General features: G+C 43.2%; 1 protein-coding gene and 1 long non-coding RNA gene across 9 annotated transcripts in view; one reads left to right on the top strand and one right to left on the bottom strand.

Annotated features, from left to right (window-relative positions):
* Window positions 1–19161, top strand: part of LOC139082551 (uncharacterized) — a 66677-nt gene that overhangs the window by 36720 nt on the left and 10796 nt on the right. The window contains exons 2-6 of one of the 2 annotated variants that reach the window (XR_011538652.1): window positions 5954–6103; window positions 9723–9872; window positions 12354–12537; window positions 14278–14335; window positions 14783–17425. This is a non-coding gene — a long non-coding RNA (uncharacterized lncRNA). Of the gene's footprint in view, window positions 1–5953; window positions 6104–9722; window positions 9873–12353; window positions 12538–14277; window positions 14336–14782; window positions 17426–19161 lie in introns of those variants that run through there. The other variant, XR_011538651.1, reaches the window with a different exon arrangement.
* Window positions 1–19161, bottom strand: part of SHROOM3 (shroom family member 3) — a 249737-nt gene that overhangs the window by 10497 nt on the left and 220079 nt on the right. For 4 of the 7 annotated variants that reach the window (XM_070614569.1, XM_070614575.1, XM_070614573.1 and 1 more), the window contains 4 exons: window positions 15210–15283; window positions 10060–10968; window positions 8469–8978; window positions 5690–5840 (listed from right to left, as the gene is read on the bottom strand). In XM_070614569.1, coding sequence (XP_070470670.1) covers window positions 5690–5840; window positions 8469–8978; window positions 10060–10968; window positions 15210–15283 — 1644 coding nt within the window. The remainder of the gene's footprint in view (window positions 1–5689; window positions 5841–8468; window positions 8979–10059; window positions 10969–15209; window positions 15284–19161) is intronic. The other 3 variants (XM_070614572.1, XM_070614570.1, XM_070614571.1) reach the window with 3 other exon arrangements.

Raw genomic sequence — 19161 nt, forward strand, 5'->3', positions numbered from 1 at the left:
ACGACCTCCCTGTTTCACTGTTCGAGTTATGATGGTCACCCCCGCCCCACGCCCCACGAGCTTGGGAGTCCTCCTCGACTCCTCTCTTCCATGCTCCACATCTTATCTGCCTAATCTATTGCCAGGTTCTGTCCATGTTACTCCCTCCACCCCTTTTTTAAAACAATCCCTCTATTTCTTACTGCTCCTACTGCACTGCCCTAGACCCGTGTGCACACTTTCCTGGACAGCTGTAACACCCTCCCAACTACCCGCTCTCCCTCCTGTCTCACTCTGCGCACAGCCGCCAGAGAGCCTTTCTAACATGCAAACCTGCCACTTCTCTCTGCTACTGATAAACCCTGGGAGGGCAACTCTCGAAGCTGGCCAAGATGGCTAAGTCCACGCAGCCTCTGCCTCCTGCTTCCTACAGCCAGCATCCCTGACGCCGAGGAGGGCTCTGTCTAGTTAAGTATGGCAGAGGACTGGGGGGGCGGGGGCGAGCCAGACTTGCGGTGACACCTAGAATGGGGGTGAGCCTCCTGTCTCCCCACCTTTTCTGTTCTAGCTCTGACCTGAGGACGGCCCCAACACAGGACTGCACAGAGGGTGTGGGAGCAAAAACTCTGAGAAAAGCCCTGCCGTTAAAACCAGAGGACTAGAAAAGGGGCCTCTGGGAGCTAAAGAGTGTGGGGGAAATCCTGCTTTTTTCCCCCTCCCTTCTCTTTTTTTCTCCCCTAGCCCTGCCCCAAGGATGGCTCCACTTGCAGGGCTGCACTGTGCAATGGTGGCACAGGCACTTAAAACCCCAAAAGAAAATCCTTCTTTCTGGTCAGAGGAACTGGGAAAAGGACTATGGGATCCAAAGAGCATGAGGAGAATTCCCGCTATTGTTTCTCTTTTGTTAAGGGTGGTCCCAGCCATACAGAACAGCACGGCAGCACAGGCTGGAAGCCCAGGAAAATGGGCCGCTGGGAGCCACAGAGCGTGGGGAAAATACTGGATAGGAGAGAGGTGGAAAAGAAGATCCCCTAATTCTGTGTCTGAACTGACTTAAGTCCAGGCTCACCCACGAGCTGCACATGTGTAGGACAGACCCAAAGCAGCACAGCAAAGGCTTGGAGAACTGAGCTACGACAGAAACAACTAGCCACGCCCCAGACTAACCCCAGAAAGGTGCATGTGTGGGACAGACCTGTACAACACGGCAAAGGCTCTGAAAGCAGAACTCACACAGAACCACCCCCAAAGGTGGGACAGAACTTGTAGTCTGAACTAACTAGGTTGATTGCCTGCTAAAATGAAAACAAAAACAAAAACAAAAAATCAGCATTACCCAAAGATTTTAACAGAATGCAAAGTCTCACAACAGAATACTCAAAATGTTCAGAATACAATACAAAATTACCCAATATAAAATAACTGGTAAAATGTGAGCAGTTGGGCTGGCCTGGTGGTGCAGCGGTTAAGTTTACATGTTCTGCTTTGGTGGCCCAGGGTTTGCCAGTTCAGACCCTGGGTGCAGACCTACACACTGCTTGTCAAGCCATGCTATTGCAGGTGTCCCACATATAAAGTAGAGGAAGGTGGGCACAGATGTGAGCTCAGAGCCAGTCTTCTTCAGCAAAAAGAGGAGGATTGGCAGCAGATGTTAGCTCAGGGCTAATCTTGCTCAAAAAAAAAAAAAAAAAAGCGAGCAGTTCTCAGGGGAGGACAATCAACAGGTGCTAACTCAGAGATAACCCCAATGTTGGAATTACCAAAGCCTTGAAAATAGCTTTTATAACTATGCTTCATGGTAGAAGTAAACACTTAAAATGAATGGAAAGATAGATGTTCTCAGCAAAGAAACAGACACTATAAAAAAATAACTGAGGGGGGGCCAGCCCCGTGGCCGAGTGGTTAGGTTTGTGCATTCTGCTTTGGTGGCCCGGGGTTTTGCCAGTTCGAATCCTGGGCATGGATGTGGCACTGCTTGTCAAGCCATGCTGAGGCAGCATCCCACATGTCACAACTAGAAGGACCCACATCCAAAAATATGCAACTATGTACGAGGGGTGGGGCTTTGGGAGAAAAAGGAAAAATAAAATCTTAAAAAAAAAAAAAAATAACTGAGGGGCCAGCCCCATGAGCAAGTGGTTGAGTTCATGCACTGTGCTTCGGTGGCCCAGGGTTTTGCCGCTTTGGATTCTGGGCGCAGACATGGCACCACTCATCAGGCCATGCTGAGGCAGTGTTCCACACAGCACAACCAGAAGGACCTACAACTAGAATATACAACTATGTACTGGGGGGCTTTGGGGAGAAGAAGGAAAAAAAAAAAGAAGAAGATTGGCAACAGATGTTAGCTCAGGTGTTAATCTAAAAAAAAAAAAAACCTGGAAATTTTAAAATTTTAAATATTAAAATTTAATATTTGAAATTAAAAAAAAATCACTGGCAGAATGGAGATAGCAAAGTCAGTGAACATGAAGAGAGACCTATAGAAATTATCTAATCTGAAGAACTGAAAGAAAACAGATATAAAGAGAACAGAGCTTCAAGGACTCGTGGGATAATATCAAAAGATCTAACATTTGTGTCACTGGAGTCCCAAAAGAAGAGAAAGAGATTAGTGCATAAAAAAATATTTAAAGACATAATGGCTGAAAACTTCCTGAACTTGGTGAAAGACCTAAATTTACAGAATCAAGAAGCTTAGCAAACCCCAAAGACATCAGGCCCAGACACATGCTAATCAAACTGCTGAAAATCAAAGATGAAGAAGGAAATTTTGAAAGCAGCCAGAGAAAAACAACACCCTGCAATAGGAGGAACAAGTATTTAAATAACTGCATTTCTCATCAGAAACCATGGAAGCAAGAAGTGGAACAACTTTAAAGTACTGAAAGACAAAGAGGAGTGAACCCAGAATTCCATATCCAGTGAAAATATCCGTTAGGAATGACAGCAGAATAAAGACCTCCTTAGATGAAGAAAAACTAAAAGAATTTGTCACCAGCATACCTATTCTAAAAGAAACACCAAAGAAGTTTTTCAGGCTGAAAGGAAGACAGACCAGAGGGAAGCTTGGAACTTCAAGAATGAAGGAAGAGCAACACATAGGCAGCTGAGAGCCATCTGGGTTGCTAATGATCTGCTGGGGAAAGCCAGCTCTGAGGAACAGATTCTTTTTGTTTTTTGAAATATTCCACTAAGTCTCTAAGCCAAAGCCTTTTGGCCTTCAGAATAGAGAATCATGGGATCTGTTTAAGCAGACTTTTCCTGAATAGATATAGCAAATTTTAGCCAAAGAAGTGAAAGCTCTAATTGCTAAGCTGTCTTTAGTTTTTGTGTATGTCAGAAGTTCAGACAATGAAAGTGTTTCATATTTTAATTAATTCTTCTATTTACTTAGAATATTATAATTCATCTATCATGTATACGTAGGAAAGATATTAAAGTAGAATTGATTTAAAATGCTAATTTCAATTTTTAAAACACTTATTAATAAATCAGGACTCTAGTTTCCATGGACTTTTAGTGAGTTTCATGCCTAGAAATATATCTGAGGTTATTAATAACTTTAAATATTAGGTAACAAATGATTACTTCGCAAAAGTTGGTGGAAGGCTACACTCTGCCTTGGATCAATCTTGACCAAGCATCAGTTTTTAAAAGCACCCTTAGAGAAGCTTGTTGTAGACCAGGAGGAAAAATGCATTTTCAACGTTATAGACATACTAATAGATACCTTCAACAACATCATTTAAAGCTCACATATTTTCTGTTTCCAATCAGATGTGTAAACGCAAGTGACGCTAATGAAAATTCTATTACACATTAATAAACTTGTAGTTCATTAAAACAAACAAAAAATCGCATAGCGCTCTCCACCGTCACACGGTAAACCCGACCTCTTCAGCATCTCACACAAAGCACCGTGTGATCTGCATGGCCTCTGGCTCCTGTGGATCCTCCCAGCCTCATCTTCTGCTATTGGTGGCCCTCCTGTGTTATTCTCTACATTTGGTAATTTCTAATCTAATCACGAGTCTTTGTGTTTTACATTCCAAAATATCAAACTACTGGAAGTACCTTTCCTCAGCACGCACACTTCCTATGTGTTTTCACACCTCTAAGTTTTTCTTATGCTCTTCCTTTGTCTTGAATGCCCCCTCTTCTCTTTTTGTCCTGACTCATTCTGACACGTTCTGATTACTTCCGTGTAAAATGTGGCAATGCAGGTGTCAGAGCAGTTTTGTGTAAATAGATAATACAGCACTACATAAAAAACATAGCCCACACCTCGAACATAGAAGTGCTCAAGAACGGTCCCTAATGTTGCTTCCCAGAGGATTAACCCTCTACTCCCTCATATTCTCAGTCTAAAAATACTCTTTTGCCACTTAATCCTCAGAGTGAGAGGGTGATAATAAAGTGATGGAAAAGAAAAGCAGTTAACAATTAAAATTAAGATGGGAGGAAAAAGCAATGACTAATTTGCCACATTGCTACTGTAATGTAGGGTATGCCTACGTGCAAAAAACAAAACAACAAAAACTGTGTAAAATGTTCAGTTAAAGATGTCACGGAAACTTGGTACTTGTAATGGTGTTGATATAGCTCCCTCTTCTATGAATATAGACAGATTAGAGCGAGGTGGGTTTTTTCACAGTCAGAGGACCCATTAAACGGGGGCGCTCAGCAGTGCTGAGGAAGGGATGTGTCAGGAGGTGTGCTATGAAGCAGGTGTTCAAATGGGAAAACCTTGGGTGGGGAGAGCGTGTGTTACTACAGTGGCGGCGTCAGCATGTCACCCACGTGCTGTGAGCCCAGAGCCAGACCAGTAGGAGGGAGAAGACTACCACTGATGGAGATGCTTCTAAAATCCCGAAATCCTCCTGCCCCGTAACTCCCTGCTCGCAGGGTCCATATCCTGTGGTCTCATCCTAGCACATAAGCAAGAGGCACATATTATAGAATCAATGAAATAGAATCACATGAGAATGTTCCTCCTAGAATTGGTACCACCAAAAACCACTTACATTCCAGGCTCAGCAAGAGACAACCTTTAACAAAGAGTCCTTTTTCAGCATGCAGGCCTGAGTTATATGAAGAGCTGTAAGCACAGTGGCAGGCAGACCCTCTGGGGCTATAATCTCCACGGCATGTGGGAAGACAGCAGCAGCGTCATGGTCATTTTTAAAATGCTTAACATTTAAGATTTCTGTAGGAGTATCACATGCTAACAACTAAATTCCAATACTGTGCTTTCAAGCTATTCATTGGGTTATTGGAAAGAGAGCTGGAGAACCTCAAGATTAACATTACCTTTTCTCAGAAATGTCTTTTGATAATCAATCTCTCTTTCCTTAAAGTTTCTAGATTTTCCAGTTTTCCTTTTGACCATGAAACATGAAGTGAAAATCACACAGTTCATTGGCATTGGCTGGTCAGTTCTGAGAAAGTGTCAGGGTCCCTGTGCTGGACTAGGAGGCAGGGGACCTGGGTTCTAGTCTCATCTGTGAGACTTAGGAAATAATTTATTCCCTGTAATCTACACTACTGTCATTTGTAAAAATGAAAATGACAGAAGAGCTATAAGGAAATTGCTCAAAGTGCCATGCAAGTCCAGGGTCCAGTGATGGTTTGGGTGAGGGTGGTGACGGACAGGCCCCTTCCCCTCCTGCTGGGGAGAGCAGAACACAGCCCCCAATTCTTTCTTTACCTTCTTTTCGTTGACATCCACCTGCTCTTCTTCCTCATTCACCTCTTCTGGCATATCTTTGATTTTGTTCAGAAGTTCAGCCTTGGGAGCAGACACACTGTAGTAGGCAGGACAGTGAACCAACATGCCCACGGCTTCCTTGTCTTCACTTCTGGGTCACAGAGAGCAAAAAGTATAGCCACACATAGCACATACCAGAAACTTCATTTCACCACATCTGTCCATTCAGAAATGTGTAAAAAAATCTATTCAATTTCTTCCCAGAAATTAGGATGAACTAATAAATATTTACTACTGAGTGATTACTGTGTGGAGGGCTCTTGAAGCCAGGCAAACTCAGGATGGAAAACCACAGAAGGCAGTATTGGGAAGAGGAGTGAGAGCCAGGACTGTGGACTTGCCAGATGACCCTAGGTAAGTGAGTTAACCTCTCTGCATGCTCCTCCTTTTGTGCTAAGTAAAACAACAATATTGACTCCCTATTTCACAGAAAGACAATGCGGAGCCACGACTCAATCAATGTGAAAGTATATTCAAGATGCAGCACAAATTTTAGATTATCTCCTACTATTTCATATTTTAGGCTATTTCCTACTCTCCCATGGTTGCCCATAATCTTTCTGATGCCTACTATAATTGTTGTTTGCACACATCACTGTTCCTTCTCACGTGAGCCCGATCCCCCACATAAGCCTGGGAAATCTGGAACTTGCTGGTCAATGAATCCAAGATGTGAAATCTACTCATTGATTACACAGCAGGGGGTTTCAAGGCTGGAGAACAAACTAGGAATTGAGAAACCTGACATCTAGTGTTCTGTTTTACTATATAATCAAGCTGCCTTTCAGACTAGAAGTCAGATCCTGCCCATTGAATAAGTCAGGTTCTGGAAGTAAGTTAAGTTCTCTTGGAGAAGTATTTTAACTATTCAATCTTGTGATATTATTTAACATCTAGACCATTATTTTACTATGGAACAAAGAACCACAAAAAAAGTCATCATTTTTACTAGTTTCCTGCTTGCTGGGACTATTCCTCTAAGCAATATAGTTACATTTAACCCAATTAATTGAAAAAATAGGAAAAAGGTCTTCTAATATGTATTTTCCCCCCACATATATTCACTGCATTACAAATGGGCTTCTTGGGCATTTGATTAACTAAACCTCACCACGGCTACTTGCCGACAGGCGCATGCACAACAGGGCCACGCTCATTTTCACCAGAAGATGGCGCATGCCACTCGCTTAAAATGCCTCCGGAAGGTCTCGGTGCTGCAAAAGCTATACGACCTTTTCACTTCTAAATCGACTGACAGAACATATGTTCTCAATGGTAATGCGAGGAAATGCTTCTCTAAGGATGTATTTGTAAATTACTTTGGTCTTTCTACGGCAAGTGGTCAGACAACAGAATGAAGTGAACGGAAGCCCCTAACTTTGACCTGTTAACAACCACACATGCTGAACTGACTGGCACACCCACAGAAACGCATCTTTGGGTCCCTTTGGTACCCAGGATTGCCTTGCACCTTGTAGGTACTCAGTAAATCATTGTGAACACATGACCCTTGGTAAGTCACTTTGCCTCAATCAGTCTCTGTTTGGTAAATCTGAAAAAGGATGGACAAGGCGACTGTTCAGGCCTTGTATCAGGAGAGCCTCCAATACCATATCAAATAGCTTGCAAGTCCTACACAGCTCTTTCCTTTCTCCGTCCCCACTCAAATCAAAACACCGTATTCTTGTTAGTAATTTAGTTAGGATCAGTTGGAAATTTCTGAAATGCAAGCCCAAATTTAGATAAAGTGTTCTCTGTTTTTATTTAGTCTGGAAGCCACTAAGTGCTGAGCCCCAGTCTGTCAAGCCACATATTTTCATAGAAAATTAAAAAGAAAATAAAAACCACTCTAAATCTTTCCCATAGTAGTCCTTTATGGAAATCAAACATGCAAGAAAAGACTGAAATCAAAAGAATGAAAAATACAGACAGCTCACAGTCCTTTGACCCTGGGGCTGGGCGCTGGCACGCGTGTTACGGGACAGTAAATACGTGCTGCTCAGGGAGCTTCAGAGCTGAGGCTCACGAACAAAACCGCGAGTGTGCCCCCTGTTCAGGTCTTTCCTGATTTCCAGGATTTGAGGAAACATCCATCCTAACTTTTCAAAAGTGAATGTTAGTGTAGTAAATAAATCTATTTCTCTAGGCTGTCATTCTTTTTCAACAGACCATGTTCACCTCCACCTGGGGGGCCTCTGTCATGGTCACCACTTCTTGCTCCTGAGTACTGACAGCTGGGGGCTCTCTGTAGAGGTAAGTGACAGAGATTGGGCAGTGGCAGAGATAGAGGCACTGTATGATCATTAAGAGAGCAGGCACGCTCACAGGGCTGAGTTCAAATCCAGATGCCATCACTCACGCGTTTTATGACTTTGGATGGGCATGGTCTTAATTTCCCTGTGCTTGTTTCCTCATTTGTAAAATGGAGATAAAATTGGTTGCTACTGCAGAAGGTTCTTGTGCAGATTAAATGAGATAATGTTTATATAAAGAAATTAATACAATGCTTGACACGAAGAACATGAACAGCAGGTATTAACAGCAATTGTTATCATTACTATCATGATTTTCGTTGTTGGGTAAGTGCCTGGTAACTCAAGGTCGGTCTGTCCCACATCCTGCTCCTCCGAGTCATTCCCCTAAGGCTGAGACGGAATGTCACTCGTGGGTCAGGATCTTTGGATGCAGGAAAACATCAGATAAATGGTCCAAGACTTACCTCTTGCCTTCACATTCTAGGTAGTTGACAGTTCTCAGCGTGGTCTTCTTCATTATGCTGCTTTCCTTCAGCAAGTTAACATCTCGGGGAAACAAACCTTCCATCAGGTCCATAGTTGTCTTCATTCTAGAATCTGGATCCAAAATGTCTGCCAGAGATTTGTCTTGGTGGACAATTTCCTTGGCCAGAGCCTCTGTTCTGATGTCTTCCGAGGTCTTCTGAGGACTAGAGCTGACATTCTTTTCTAAACTCTGAGTCCCATTGACTGGGTCATGGATGAGGCTTTGGGTCCGGATGGGAGGCAGCTGCCCCAAGCTTGGCTGCTGGCCAAGAGACCCAGCAAGCTGTGGCAGAGCACCCATGGTAGAGGGCAGGTTGGTCTCATGGGTCTCTGAACCCACACCAGAAGCTTGAGATCTGGAAGCCAGTATCTGACTACTAACCAAATGGGCTGCACCAGGCATGGGCCTTTCCTTGGCAATTGTCACCTTGGCAAATTTGCTGGAGCTGCTGGGGATATCAAAAAGAGAGTGGTAAGAGAGGAGTCAACAGAAGGGTGAAGGAAGACTCAGGGCTGGAGCTTCCCTTACTTCTGGGGTTATTATTCCCCCCAAACCACAGGGTTCTAAAGGGACTTCTCCTGAGCCCAGTAGTTGATCACAGGGAGGGTGTGGACTTTTAAGGGGGATGGATCTAGTAGGAAATCAGTTTTGGTAAATGTTGCTGTGCGACTCCAGCGCTTTCTGGAAGGTCCAGGTGAACAGAGGGTAGGGATGGTAAATCACTATGTGGTGTTGAAAGGAAGTTACTACAAAGGTGACATCGGCAATGTGTTTTTTTGGTGTTGAGATCGCCCTTGTCCTAGGGAGTATGTATTGGGAAATGCTTCTTCTCCATTCTTCTGGCTTCCAAGAAGAGCTGTTCCCTAAACATTACTGATCTTTATAGCCCTACTCTTTATTCCTTCCCATGGACTTGGAGTGACTTTGGAAAGAAGCGGCCATAGTGCATTCATAGTCTAGCCTCTTCTCTTCCCTTCTGAGAGTAAGGCTGCCTCCAGGCTTGCTCTGTGAGCTCGTGCTCCGTGTGTGTGTGTGTGTATCTAGCATGGACTAGGCAGGTAAACCTATTTAATTTTGGGGCTCAGTTTCAGAAGGCTGACTAACACTCCAGCATCAGCTCTATCAGCAATAAATGTCATGTTTTTGTCTTCTATATGCCTTCCTCTTTTGTCTTATTTCTTAACTGATTCAGAACTCAGGCAGGGAAGACGGATGCTATTTATGTGGACCCTTTGAACCTGCCATGTCCACGGAAATGAATTATGCCTCCTGGGTCTTGGCTTTCGTGTTCACTGCTCCACAACTTGGTGCCCAATGACCACTAGCACACCATCCACCCAAGGTAAGCAAGTGAAACAGTCCTGCCAGGTCTATGAGCTGAGCTTGTATAAAAAACCCCCTTCAGGACTCTCCTGTGGCCAACAGAAGGAGGATCTGGGAAGCCTGGAGCGTGAAAATCTCTGATTAGTGAGGGAAACCTTGTTCCTCCTCAGCAGAAGGCTTGTCCTACCCAGAGTCTGCTCACTCACCTGGCATGGGGCTCCTTATAATCCTCGCTGTCCAGCTGCGCCTCATACACAGCTTGGGGAGGAGGTGGAGGAAAGTCATCCAAGCTATTCACCAGGGTTTCCTGGCTCAGTGGAGGAGGTGGGGGTGGGGGAAGAGCTTCAAATGTGGGGCTGGAAGTGGCGTTGGGGTGCAAGTCCTTCACAAACACTTCATCATCATAGTCCTCCGGAGGTGGTGGGGATGCCTGCAGGACCGACTCGGATATTCGGAGGGAGATCCTCCCCAGAGTGCTTGGGATCCCAAGAGGTGTGTCTGGGTCAGAAGTGCTGCTTGAATTGGGAAGATTCTGCTGTTTTTTATAGTGCTTCAGGTCTGCAAACTCAGGCAACGAGGATTCCTCGGGGAGGCTGTCCTCTTTGATTGCATGGGCCCATTTCACCCGAGGCGGGGCAGGCCTCTGAGGCAGTGAGACTCGCTTCCTCATTCCTTCTTCTATCCCATGCTCTGGGCTGTTGGGCTCATGGCCTCTTGGACTGGGAGGCTGGGCCAGGCTGTGACCGTTGCTTCTGTGGGCCACTGCTGGGGTGTACAGCAGAAGAGGCTGTTGCCCCGTCTGACCATCCCTTCCAGTTGGCTGATGCGTGGCAGCCTGTGAGCAGTAGCTGGAGGGGACAGAGGAAGGCAGAGCTGAGCTGAGGGGGGTCAGCGATACAGCCCTGGGGTCTGTGAGATGTTTTTGCATTCCTGCGGGCAGTGGCCTAGGGCAAGGCGTTCTGCCAGCCTGCCTCTGATGGTCCAGCGGTCCAGGACATTCACTGGGAACTGAGTCACCACTAACTGCTTTGCAGCCTGAACCACCCCAACGAGGGCTAGGATTGTGTTTGAGCAACAGCACCTCTTCTCGGCCTCTTTCCGAACAACTGAGTGACCTGGAGTGGGATACAAACACGAGGGTTACAGCTCTGAAGAAAGGGGCAAACACCGAGCCCAGAGTTTGTTACACAGACAGGAAAAGCATTTGATGGGGAGAAGGGCTCCAGAGAAGCTGCACACTGTCTTCCCTGGGCTCCTCATACAAACAACCAAGTTTAAATAAAGTACCAGATAGGCATAAACTCTGACAGGAAAATGTCACATGGCAAGCCTGGGGTCACAAGGCATTTCCTTGTATTAGCTCCACCTCCCACCCCCAGCACCCATATAAGGCAGCTTTTGAGGACAGGCTTCAGGATATAAAAAGAAACAAGTAGGTACATTTCTTCCCCGCCTTTTAGGACTGCTTTGGGAACCAGCTCCGGACTCTGGGGAAAAAGAACGCTGCCTCACGCTCTCCCAGTATGGGGCCCACCAGGAGGTCTGTTTGGAAAGCATTTGCCTGGGCTGCTGAATCTGGAGGTTTTATTTACAGCTTTCTGTTAGTCTCCTAGTGTTTTCATTTCTTAAAACAGAAAGTAAGAAGGAGGGGAGTCTCACCTAAGAAACTCATAACAGTTCCCTCTCGAGAGAGACTGACAATAAGAAGCAAACAGGGGGCCTGGTGATTTAAACCACCGTCCTCCAGGCTCCAAGGAAAAACCCAACAATTTCCAATACTTCTGTTAGTGTGTTCTAAAGGGAAAAAGGAGAGCAAAACAAAGCAAACAGGAGTCTGCAGCGCTGCCTGCCTGCCTGCCTGTTACACGGCAGTTAACGTGAGGATACAGAAAGTCTCCAGCAAACCACCGTAATGTGTAAATTCCACATTTGGGGCTCCTGTTTAGGATGCAAGTGAATTTGGAGAGCAGATGGCATGTTTCATTTTACAGACCCGAGTCCTGCCTGCCACAAAACTGTCTGAGTGCCAGGCAAGGATAATGCTGCATATGATGGAAAAGACCGCAAAGAACCCAGTTAGCTCTTCCTGCGCCATTATTTTTTCTTTATTATAAATGCAGATGGTTCAATAAGGGGCCAGTCTCCCTCAGATGCAGCCTTTCCCCCCCCATCATGAACCTTTTCATTTAGAGGCGGTTCCTTTACCAGGAACCTCTCAATACCCAACCTTGGCTACTCTGTACTTCTTGGTGGGTTCCCAAATGGGTAGAGGAGAAACCCAGAGGCCGGCAATGCGCAGGGGTGGTCTCTCCTCCCATGTCTTATTCACTGTGGTACCCTCAGCACCCGGCACGAAATACCCTCTCAGGAAATGTCTGTCGAACAAACGATGTCTCTTCTGCCCCACGGCTCTTTAGACCGTAGGGTATGAACTGTTTTTTTGTTTGTTTTTTTTTTTACAATTTTAAAGATTTTATTTTTTTCCTTTTTCTCCCCAAAGGCCCCCAGTACATAGCTGTATATTCTTCGTTGTGGGTCCTTCTGGTTGTGGCATGTGGGACGCTGCCTCAGCGTGGTTTGATGAGTAGTGCCATGTCCGCGCCCAGGATTCAAACCAACGAAACACTGGGCCGCCTGCAGCGGAGCGCGCGAACTTAACCACTCGGCCACGGGGCCAGCCCCGGGTATGAACTGTTTTTAAGCTTAGCATCCTCCAATAGGACATGGACTCACTGGAGTCTCATGTTTTAATGACCCATTCGGGTACCTTCATTTTATTTATTATATGTTGAGGCTTTTTAAAAAGGGGAGACATCCCTAAAACACACAATAAAATAATATTTACCCTTTAAAGATCCAACCCAAATAAACTTTGATATGATGTTTTTAGTTTACATCTAATCTTCTTAGTTTACAGGAACCATACTTAAACTGTGTATTTTGAAGGTAATCTATGAGTTAAATGCTTAGTTTGGTTGAGAATGCTTCTCCTTGGTGATTGTTTTGTATTTTTCCAAGAACCAAGAATATAGTAAAAAAGCTTTTGTTTGAGCCTCCTTTATAATAGACTGAGGGGCAAGCATCTGTTGCTATGTATCCAGGAATCCTAATATTCAAGAATGGAGTTTGAGAGCACATGTCTCTTTTTTTTTTCCTTCATAGCATTTTTTTTAATGTGGCAAAAAACACATTAACAAAATTTACGACTTTAACCATTTTTAAATGTTCAGTTCAGTAATATGTATATTCATATTGTTGTGAAACAGATCTCCAGAACTTTTTGATCTTACGAATCTGAAACTCTAACGCCTATTAAGCAACACCTCTTTTCCCCTCCCCCAGCTCTTGTAACCACCATTCTACTTTCTGTTTCTATGAATTGGACCACTTTAGATCCCTCACATAAGTGGAGTCATGGAGCATTTGTCTTTTTGTGACTGGCTTATTTCACTTAGCATAATGTCCTTAAGGTTCATCCGTGTTGTAGCATGTGACAGCATTTCCTTCCTTTTTAAGGCTGAATAATATTCCACTGTATGCATGTGCCACATTTTATCTATTAATCCATGGATGGAAATTTGTGTTGCTTCCATCTCTTTGCTACTGTGAATACTGTTGCTATGAACATGGGTATGAAAATACCTCTTCAAGACCCTGCTTTCACTTCTTTTGGATATGTACTCAGCAGTGGAATAGCTGGATCATATGGTAGTTCTATTTTTAATCTTTTGAGGAACCTCCATACTGTTTTCCATAGCAGTTTCACCACTTTGCAATCTCCCCAACAGTGCACAAGGGTTCCAGTTTCTCCACATTCTCACTGACACCTATTCTTTTGTTTTGTTTTTTGTGAGGAAGATTGGCCCTGAGCTAATATCTGTTGCCAATCTTCCTCTTTTTGCTTGAGGAAGATGGTCCCTGAGCTAATATCCATGCCAATCTTTCTCTACCTTGCATATGGGATGCCACCACAGCACGGCTTGACAAGCAGTGCATAGGTATGTGCCAGGATCTGAACTCACGAACTCTGGGCCACAGAAGCGGAGTGTGCGAACATAACCACTACACTACTGGGCCAGCCCCTCTTTTATGTTTTCTTGATAGTAGCTATCCTAATGTGTGTGAGGTGGTATCTCATTGTGGTTTTGATTTGCATTTCTCTGATGATTAGTGGTGTGGAGCATCTTTTCACGTGCTTGTTAGCCTTTCGTCTATCACCTTTGGAGAAATACCTATTCAAATCTTTTCTTTAACTGGGCTACTTGAGTTTTTGTGGTTGAGTTTAGTTTTACCTTTGTCTGCAGACCAGTTCTCTTTTGGCAGTGCTCTAGTTCACTGTTAGTTTTCCCGTCTCTAGCTTTTAATTAATGCACCCAAGTGAGCCAAAGTCCTCAGCCTCACCTTGAATACTTTCTTCACTTTAGGTGCTGCTACAGGAGCAAGAGCACATAATATTGAAGGCTGCTCTTGGCAGTAAAGGAGGTAACTTGATACCCACTTCCTGACCACTCTGGCTGCTTCTAAGTGACACTGTTAGGTTGAGTTATTGAGAAGGGACTATAGAAAGAGAGAGAGAAAAATTACTGAATGAAATATAAGAAAAATTAAAGAACTAGCTTGAAAAAACATGGAAGGTAGTAGGGAGAGTTAAATGCATTATCATTAGTAATAAGAGATTGTAGTATATAGCCCTATGATGCTGCATTAAAACTATAAGGCATGTGGTTCAGGGGAAACTCTCTTTGGAAATTTCTACTTAGCAAAGCTCCATGAGTTCAACAATTCAAATTCTAAAAAATTGTCCATTATATTTTTCTACCCAGAAGAAATGATTTTGATGGCCAAAAAATTGTTTTAAATGACTTTCCTGCTATTTTCTTTCCGTAAGTGCCTAAAAATTATGATTTTGAGCCTTATTTTTTACTGCAGGTGCTTCCTGCGATTTGTCTTGCTCTGTGAAGCTGTTCATGAAATGCTCATTCTTCTAGTGCTTTCGTCTCCGGACCTGATCCTTTGTGCACAGAACTGGAAGAGAGCAGTCATATGAGAGAGGCCCTGTGTGTGAGCCATAGGTTATGTTGAGAACATACCCAGTTACTATTCTGATGCTAAACTTTTACAAGTCAACCATTGCCTCAATAGCACACATTCAAAACCTATTTTGAATAAGTATCGTTCTCAGAGAAAGTCATCTATAAATAAAAAAGTTCCCCAAGGCTTAGAAAAGTTGAAAAGACAGCACATGACACTATAAAACCTCACAACATCACATTTCAATTTCTCATAGAGAGGAACAAAAACATTTAACTCCATCAGCGTTCATAAGGCAGAAGGCATCATAAATACGCATACATACCTAGATCCAGGGCCAGCCAAATTACATGGATCCTTCACAAGACCAAAGCCATTGTTTTCCCCCAAAAACACATCCTTGAAACACAAGAAAGGCACAGTGTTATTACCAAGAAACAGGCATTTAAATTTACCAAGGGGGTGGAGGTGGACCATTTACTGGAGGCTGCTATTTACTGTCAGGCACCACGGTGGTGCTCTTACATACCATCCCATTTCATTCTCAAAGCCCCAGGAAGTATTGTGAACCCCAGTGCACCACTGAGGAGACAGGCCCAAAGAGGTTACCTCTCCCAAGGTCACCAGCAGCAGAGCTGGGATTTGAACCTCAGTCTGTCTCACCAGATGCCTCTCCTAACAAGGACCTTTTCTAAGCAAGAGATGTCTGATAGGAGTTATCTCCAGGGTTCACAACAACTGCTATACTTGAAATATGATGAAAATTAATTCAAAGGGCCAGGCATTTTTTTTAAAGGTTGGCACCTGAGTGAACAACTTTCGTCAATCTTTTTTTCTTCTTCTTCTTCACAAAGCCCCCAAGTACATAGTTGTATATTCTAGTTGTGAGTGCCTCTGGTTGTGTCATGTGGGACACCGCCTCAGCATGGCTTGATGAGCGGTGCCATGTCTGTGCACAGGATCCAAACCAGTGAAACCAGGTCACCAAAGCAGAGCAGGTGAACTTAACCACTACACCACCAGGCCAGCCCCTAGGTCAGTTTTTGATAATGTAAAATTCAGCCCATGTGAACAGGTCCCTGATGAAGACAATGATGTTGCTGTTGATGATAATATGTTTAACTCTCAATTATTTATGATAATAGGAGACATGCAGAAAACAGAAAAATTAAATCCATACATAATCGCTAAACTTAATTTCAGCAACTTATTTCACCGTTTACTCCGTCCAAAGGGCTAATTGCTTTCCATTCCTTTTTTCTTTTCTTTTCTTTTTTTTGCCCAGCCAGTGGCAGAGGTTCTAATAAGCAATAAAAAGAGCCAAAGATGATAGCAGGCCTGAAGAAGAAACAATCCTGAATATTACTAGTAATCGCAGCTCTTCCTTACTGGGCATTTATTGTGTGCCAGAAACTCCCCTAAGTTCCTTACAATCCTCAAATTATGTGCCTGGAGTGGTGTTAGGCACCTGAAATTTCCTCTGTAATTTAATCTGTAAGAATGGGGAGAGGAGAAATAATTGTAGCTCAGAGAGGTTAAGCATGTTACCCATAGTGAAGTAAGTGGAGGAGCTAGGATTCAAACCAGGATCTCTTCAAAGCCCAGGATCTTTCTTTGGAATTTTAACAAGCTGAGTGGTGGCTGAGCTGGATGCAATCAGACTTCAATGCTTTGAGATAAAGGAATTCCATGTGTCTCTGATTTGCTCAAATATCACTATAGGCAATGGGAATTCCTGCTCTCCAGAAACCTTATGGTTCTTTTAAAGTCTTTCTCCATTCCACCCCCTCTGTTGACATGAATGTGCAGCTTTGCCAATAATTAAGTGGAAAAGCCTCTAGGTCCCCTTTAAGCTCCTACCCCAGTAACGTTTAAAAATATTTTCCCATTCTGTTATTTCCTCTGAATTACAGTATGAGCTTAAGTTGATATTCATGTGACTGTGCAGAAAATAAAGGAAGTTAGACCCAGTAATAGGCTACTGAGAGAACTCTCTAAATCTCCTGTCTATTGAAATACCATTTAGACAGAAGGAAAATGCCTTCCCAACCTTGTAAAAGCCCAAGGAGGATAAATTACTGTTGCATTTCCTTGCTTTAATTGTCAAAGACTTGATTTTCTATAAACTGGTAAGAAGTATAAAGTATTTAATATCACAATTTGGAAAAAAGCAGTGGCTATGGGAGAAATACTAGATATAGACAGAGTAATACCAATAGACTTTTGTTAAATGTCTGTTTCTGTTATCTCTGACTTCTGATGACCTAAAAATACACCAGTTCTTATTCTACATTAGGCATAGCATACTTAAAACTATAAACCTAAAGCCTATTGAATCCCAATTGTCACTCTTGCTTTGGGTTCTGGTTTAGATATCTTAATATCTCTATGACCAGGGAAATATGAAGACAACAATATTCATCTACGTTGGAGCATCAGTTTCAAGTATCTGCTAAAATGAATTAAAAATCCATTTGAAAAATCTTAAAATGTTATTTAAATATAAATAACAGTAATCAATAAATGTTAAAATGAAATCAATTCATTGGCTGAAGTTTTCAGATAGAATGTTTAACTCTCACTTCCCCTTTCCCCTCCCCCAGCCTTTTTTATTCAAGGAGGCAGCATCGTATAGTGACTTGAAGACTCTGGAGTCAGACAATATGGGGTCAAAAACTCACTCCTACTACCTTGGGCAAATTTCTCATCCTTTCTGTGCCTCAGTTCCCTCATTTGTAACATAGTGATAACAACAGTATCTACCTCTTCGCATAGATCTAAGAATTAATTTGATGCTTATAGAACAGAGTACAATGACTGGTGCACAGTACACATTTGATTAGTAGTAGCTATTTGTACCTTAACATTTAGTGGAAAGTTGATTCAGTTATTGATGCACAAGCTTGAATGGGTGATTTTTGAGAGATTCTAAAACGATTTACAAGCTGTATCCTACAGAATCAAGCCTACATCCAACACTGTGGGATGCACTGAACAATTTCCTCAGCAATTAAATAATGTTTGTCACACCATCCCATGGCGAATGTTTTACCTATCAGAAGCCAAGGTCTCTGAAAATACTGTGAGAACCACAGAAGCCTCCAACTCACCATCTGGAAAAAAATTCCCAAACAGGAATCTGATTTCTCCAAAAAGCCAAAGGCTTTTTATAGACTCTGCTACATTTTATACGCAACGCATAGGTGTCAATTTCCATCTCTTGGATATTTTTCTGCAGCTTTGCAGGGCCCACCCATTTAAAAAACATTAAGTTTTCCAAAGTCTCATAGAAAGTAGGAAACAAGCAAGAATGTGATGTGCCCTTCAGCTCCATCTCTAATATTCATTTGTTCTGCAATTAAACCTTTCAAATGAACAGGAATTAAAGGAGATGTAATGGGAGGCCACATGTTGCAGAGAGGACCACAGCTAGCTAAGAAAAGGCCCAGGCCTGCTGAGCATCTGAGCAGCTCTCAGGCTATAAGTGGTGGCAGCCTTCTGCAGTCATCAATTCAGGCCCAAGAATGATCAATTTTTATAAACAGAGGAACTGGTTTCCATGCTGACCTTGTTCTGGAAACAGAAACTACCCTCACTAACAGACTTCTGAAAAAGAGCTGAATCCTTCTCAAAGGCTGGTAAAATCCTGCTCTACTCTTAGCATTTGGCTGGCAGGAGCCTGCAGCATTTGTTCAGGATGCCATGGACTGAGCCGGCACCGGAAATAGAATCCACATTTTGGGTTTAACTCAGGCAGATGGTCTCTACAGGGTCACTTAATTTGTTGGAGTTCTCTAAAGCTGGGATGAGAAAATTCTTATTTAACGCCTTCACCAAAGCTTAGTGATAATGGTAAAGTTCCTGGAATTTATTCAAATAAAAAAACTAGAATATAATATCTTGAAATAACAACCACAATAATTATGTGGAGGTAGGTTTGTTTTCTTTTTAACTAGTTCTACAAATGAGGTAGAAGACAGCCTAATGAAGAAGAGCAGACCCTGACATGGACCAGGTCTCAGGGCGGGCGAGGTCTGGGCGCTGGGCGGGGCAAGGAAGCTTAAGAACACCATGCCAGCACAATTACAATCTGGGGGACGACAACCCATTCTCAGAACTTGTAAGAGCAAAGCGGCACAGATAAAGTATTTCATTTTGAAATATTTTACCCCTCTGGCATCATACTCCCTCAATTAAGTATCTAAACATGGTCTCTTTATTGAAGAGGGTGCCTAAATAATGTTCTGTATTTAGTTGTCTTTCTAAAAAGTTTTTCA

Source organism: Equus przewalskii, chromosome 3, assembly GCF_037783145.1.
Source record: "Equus przewalskii isolate Varuska chromosome 3, EquPr2, whole genome shotgun sequence".
Lineage (NCBI taxonomy): Eukaryota > Metazoa > Chordata > Mammalia > Perissodactyla > Equidae > Equus > Equus przewalskii.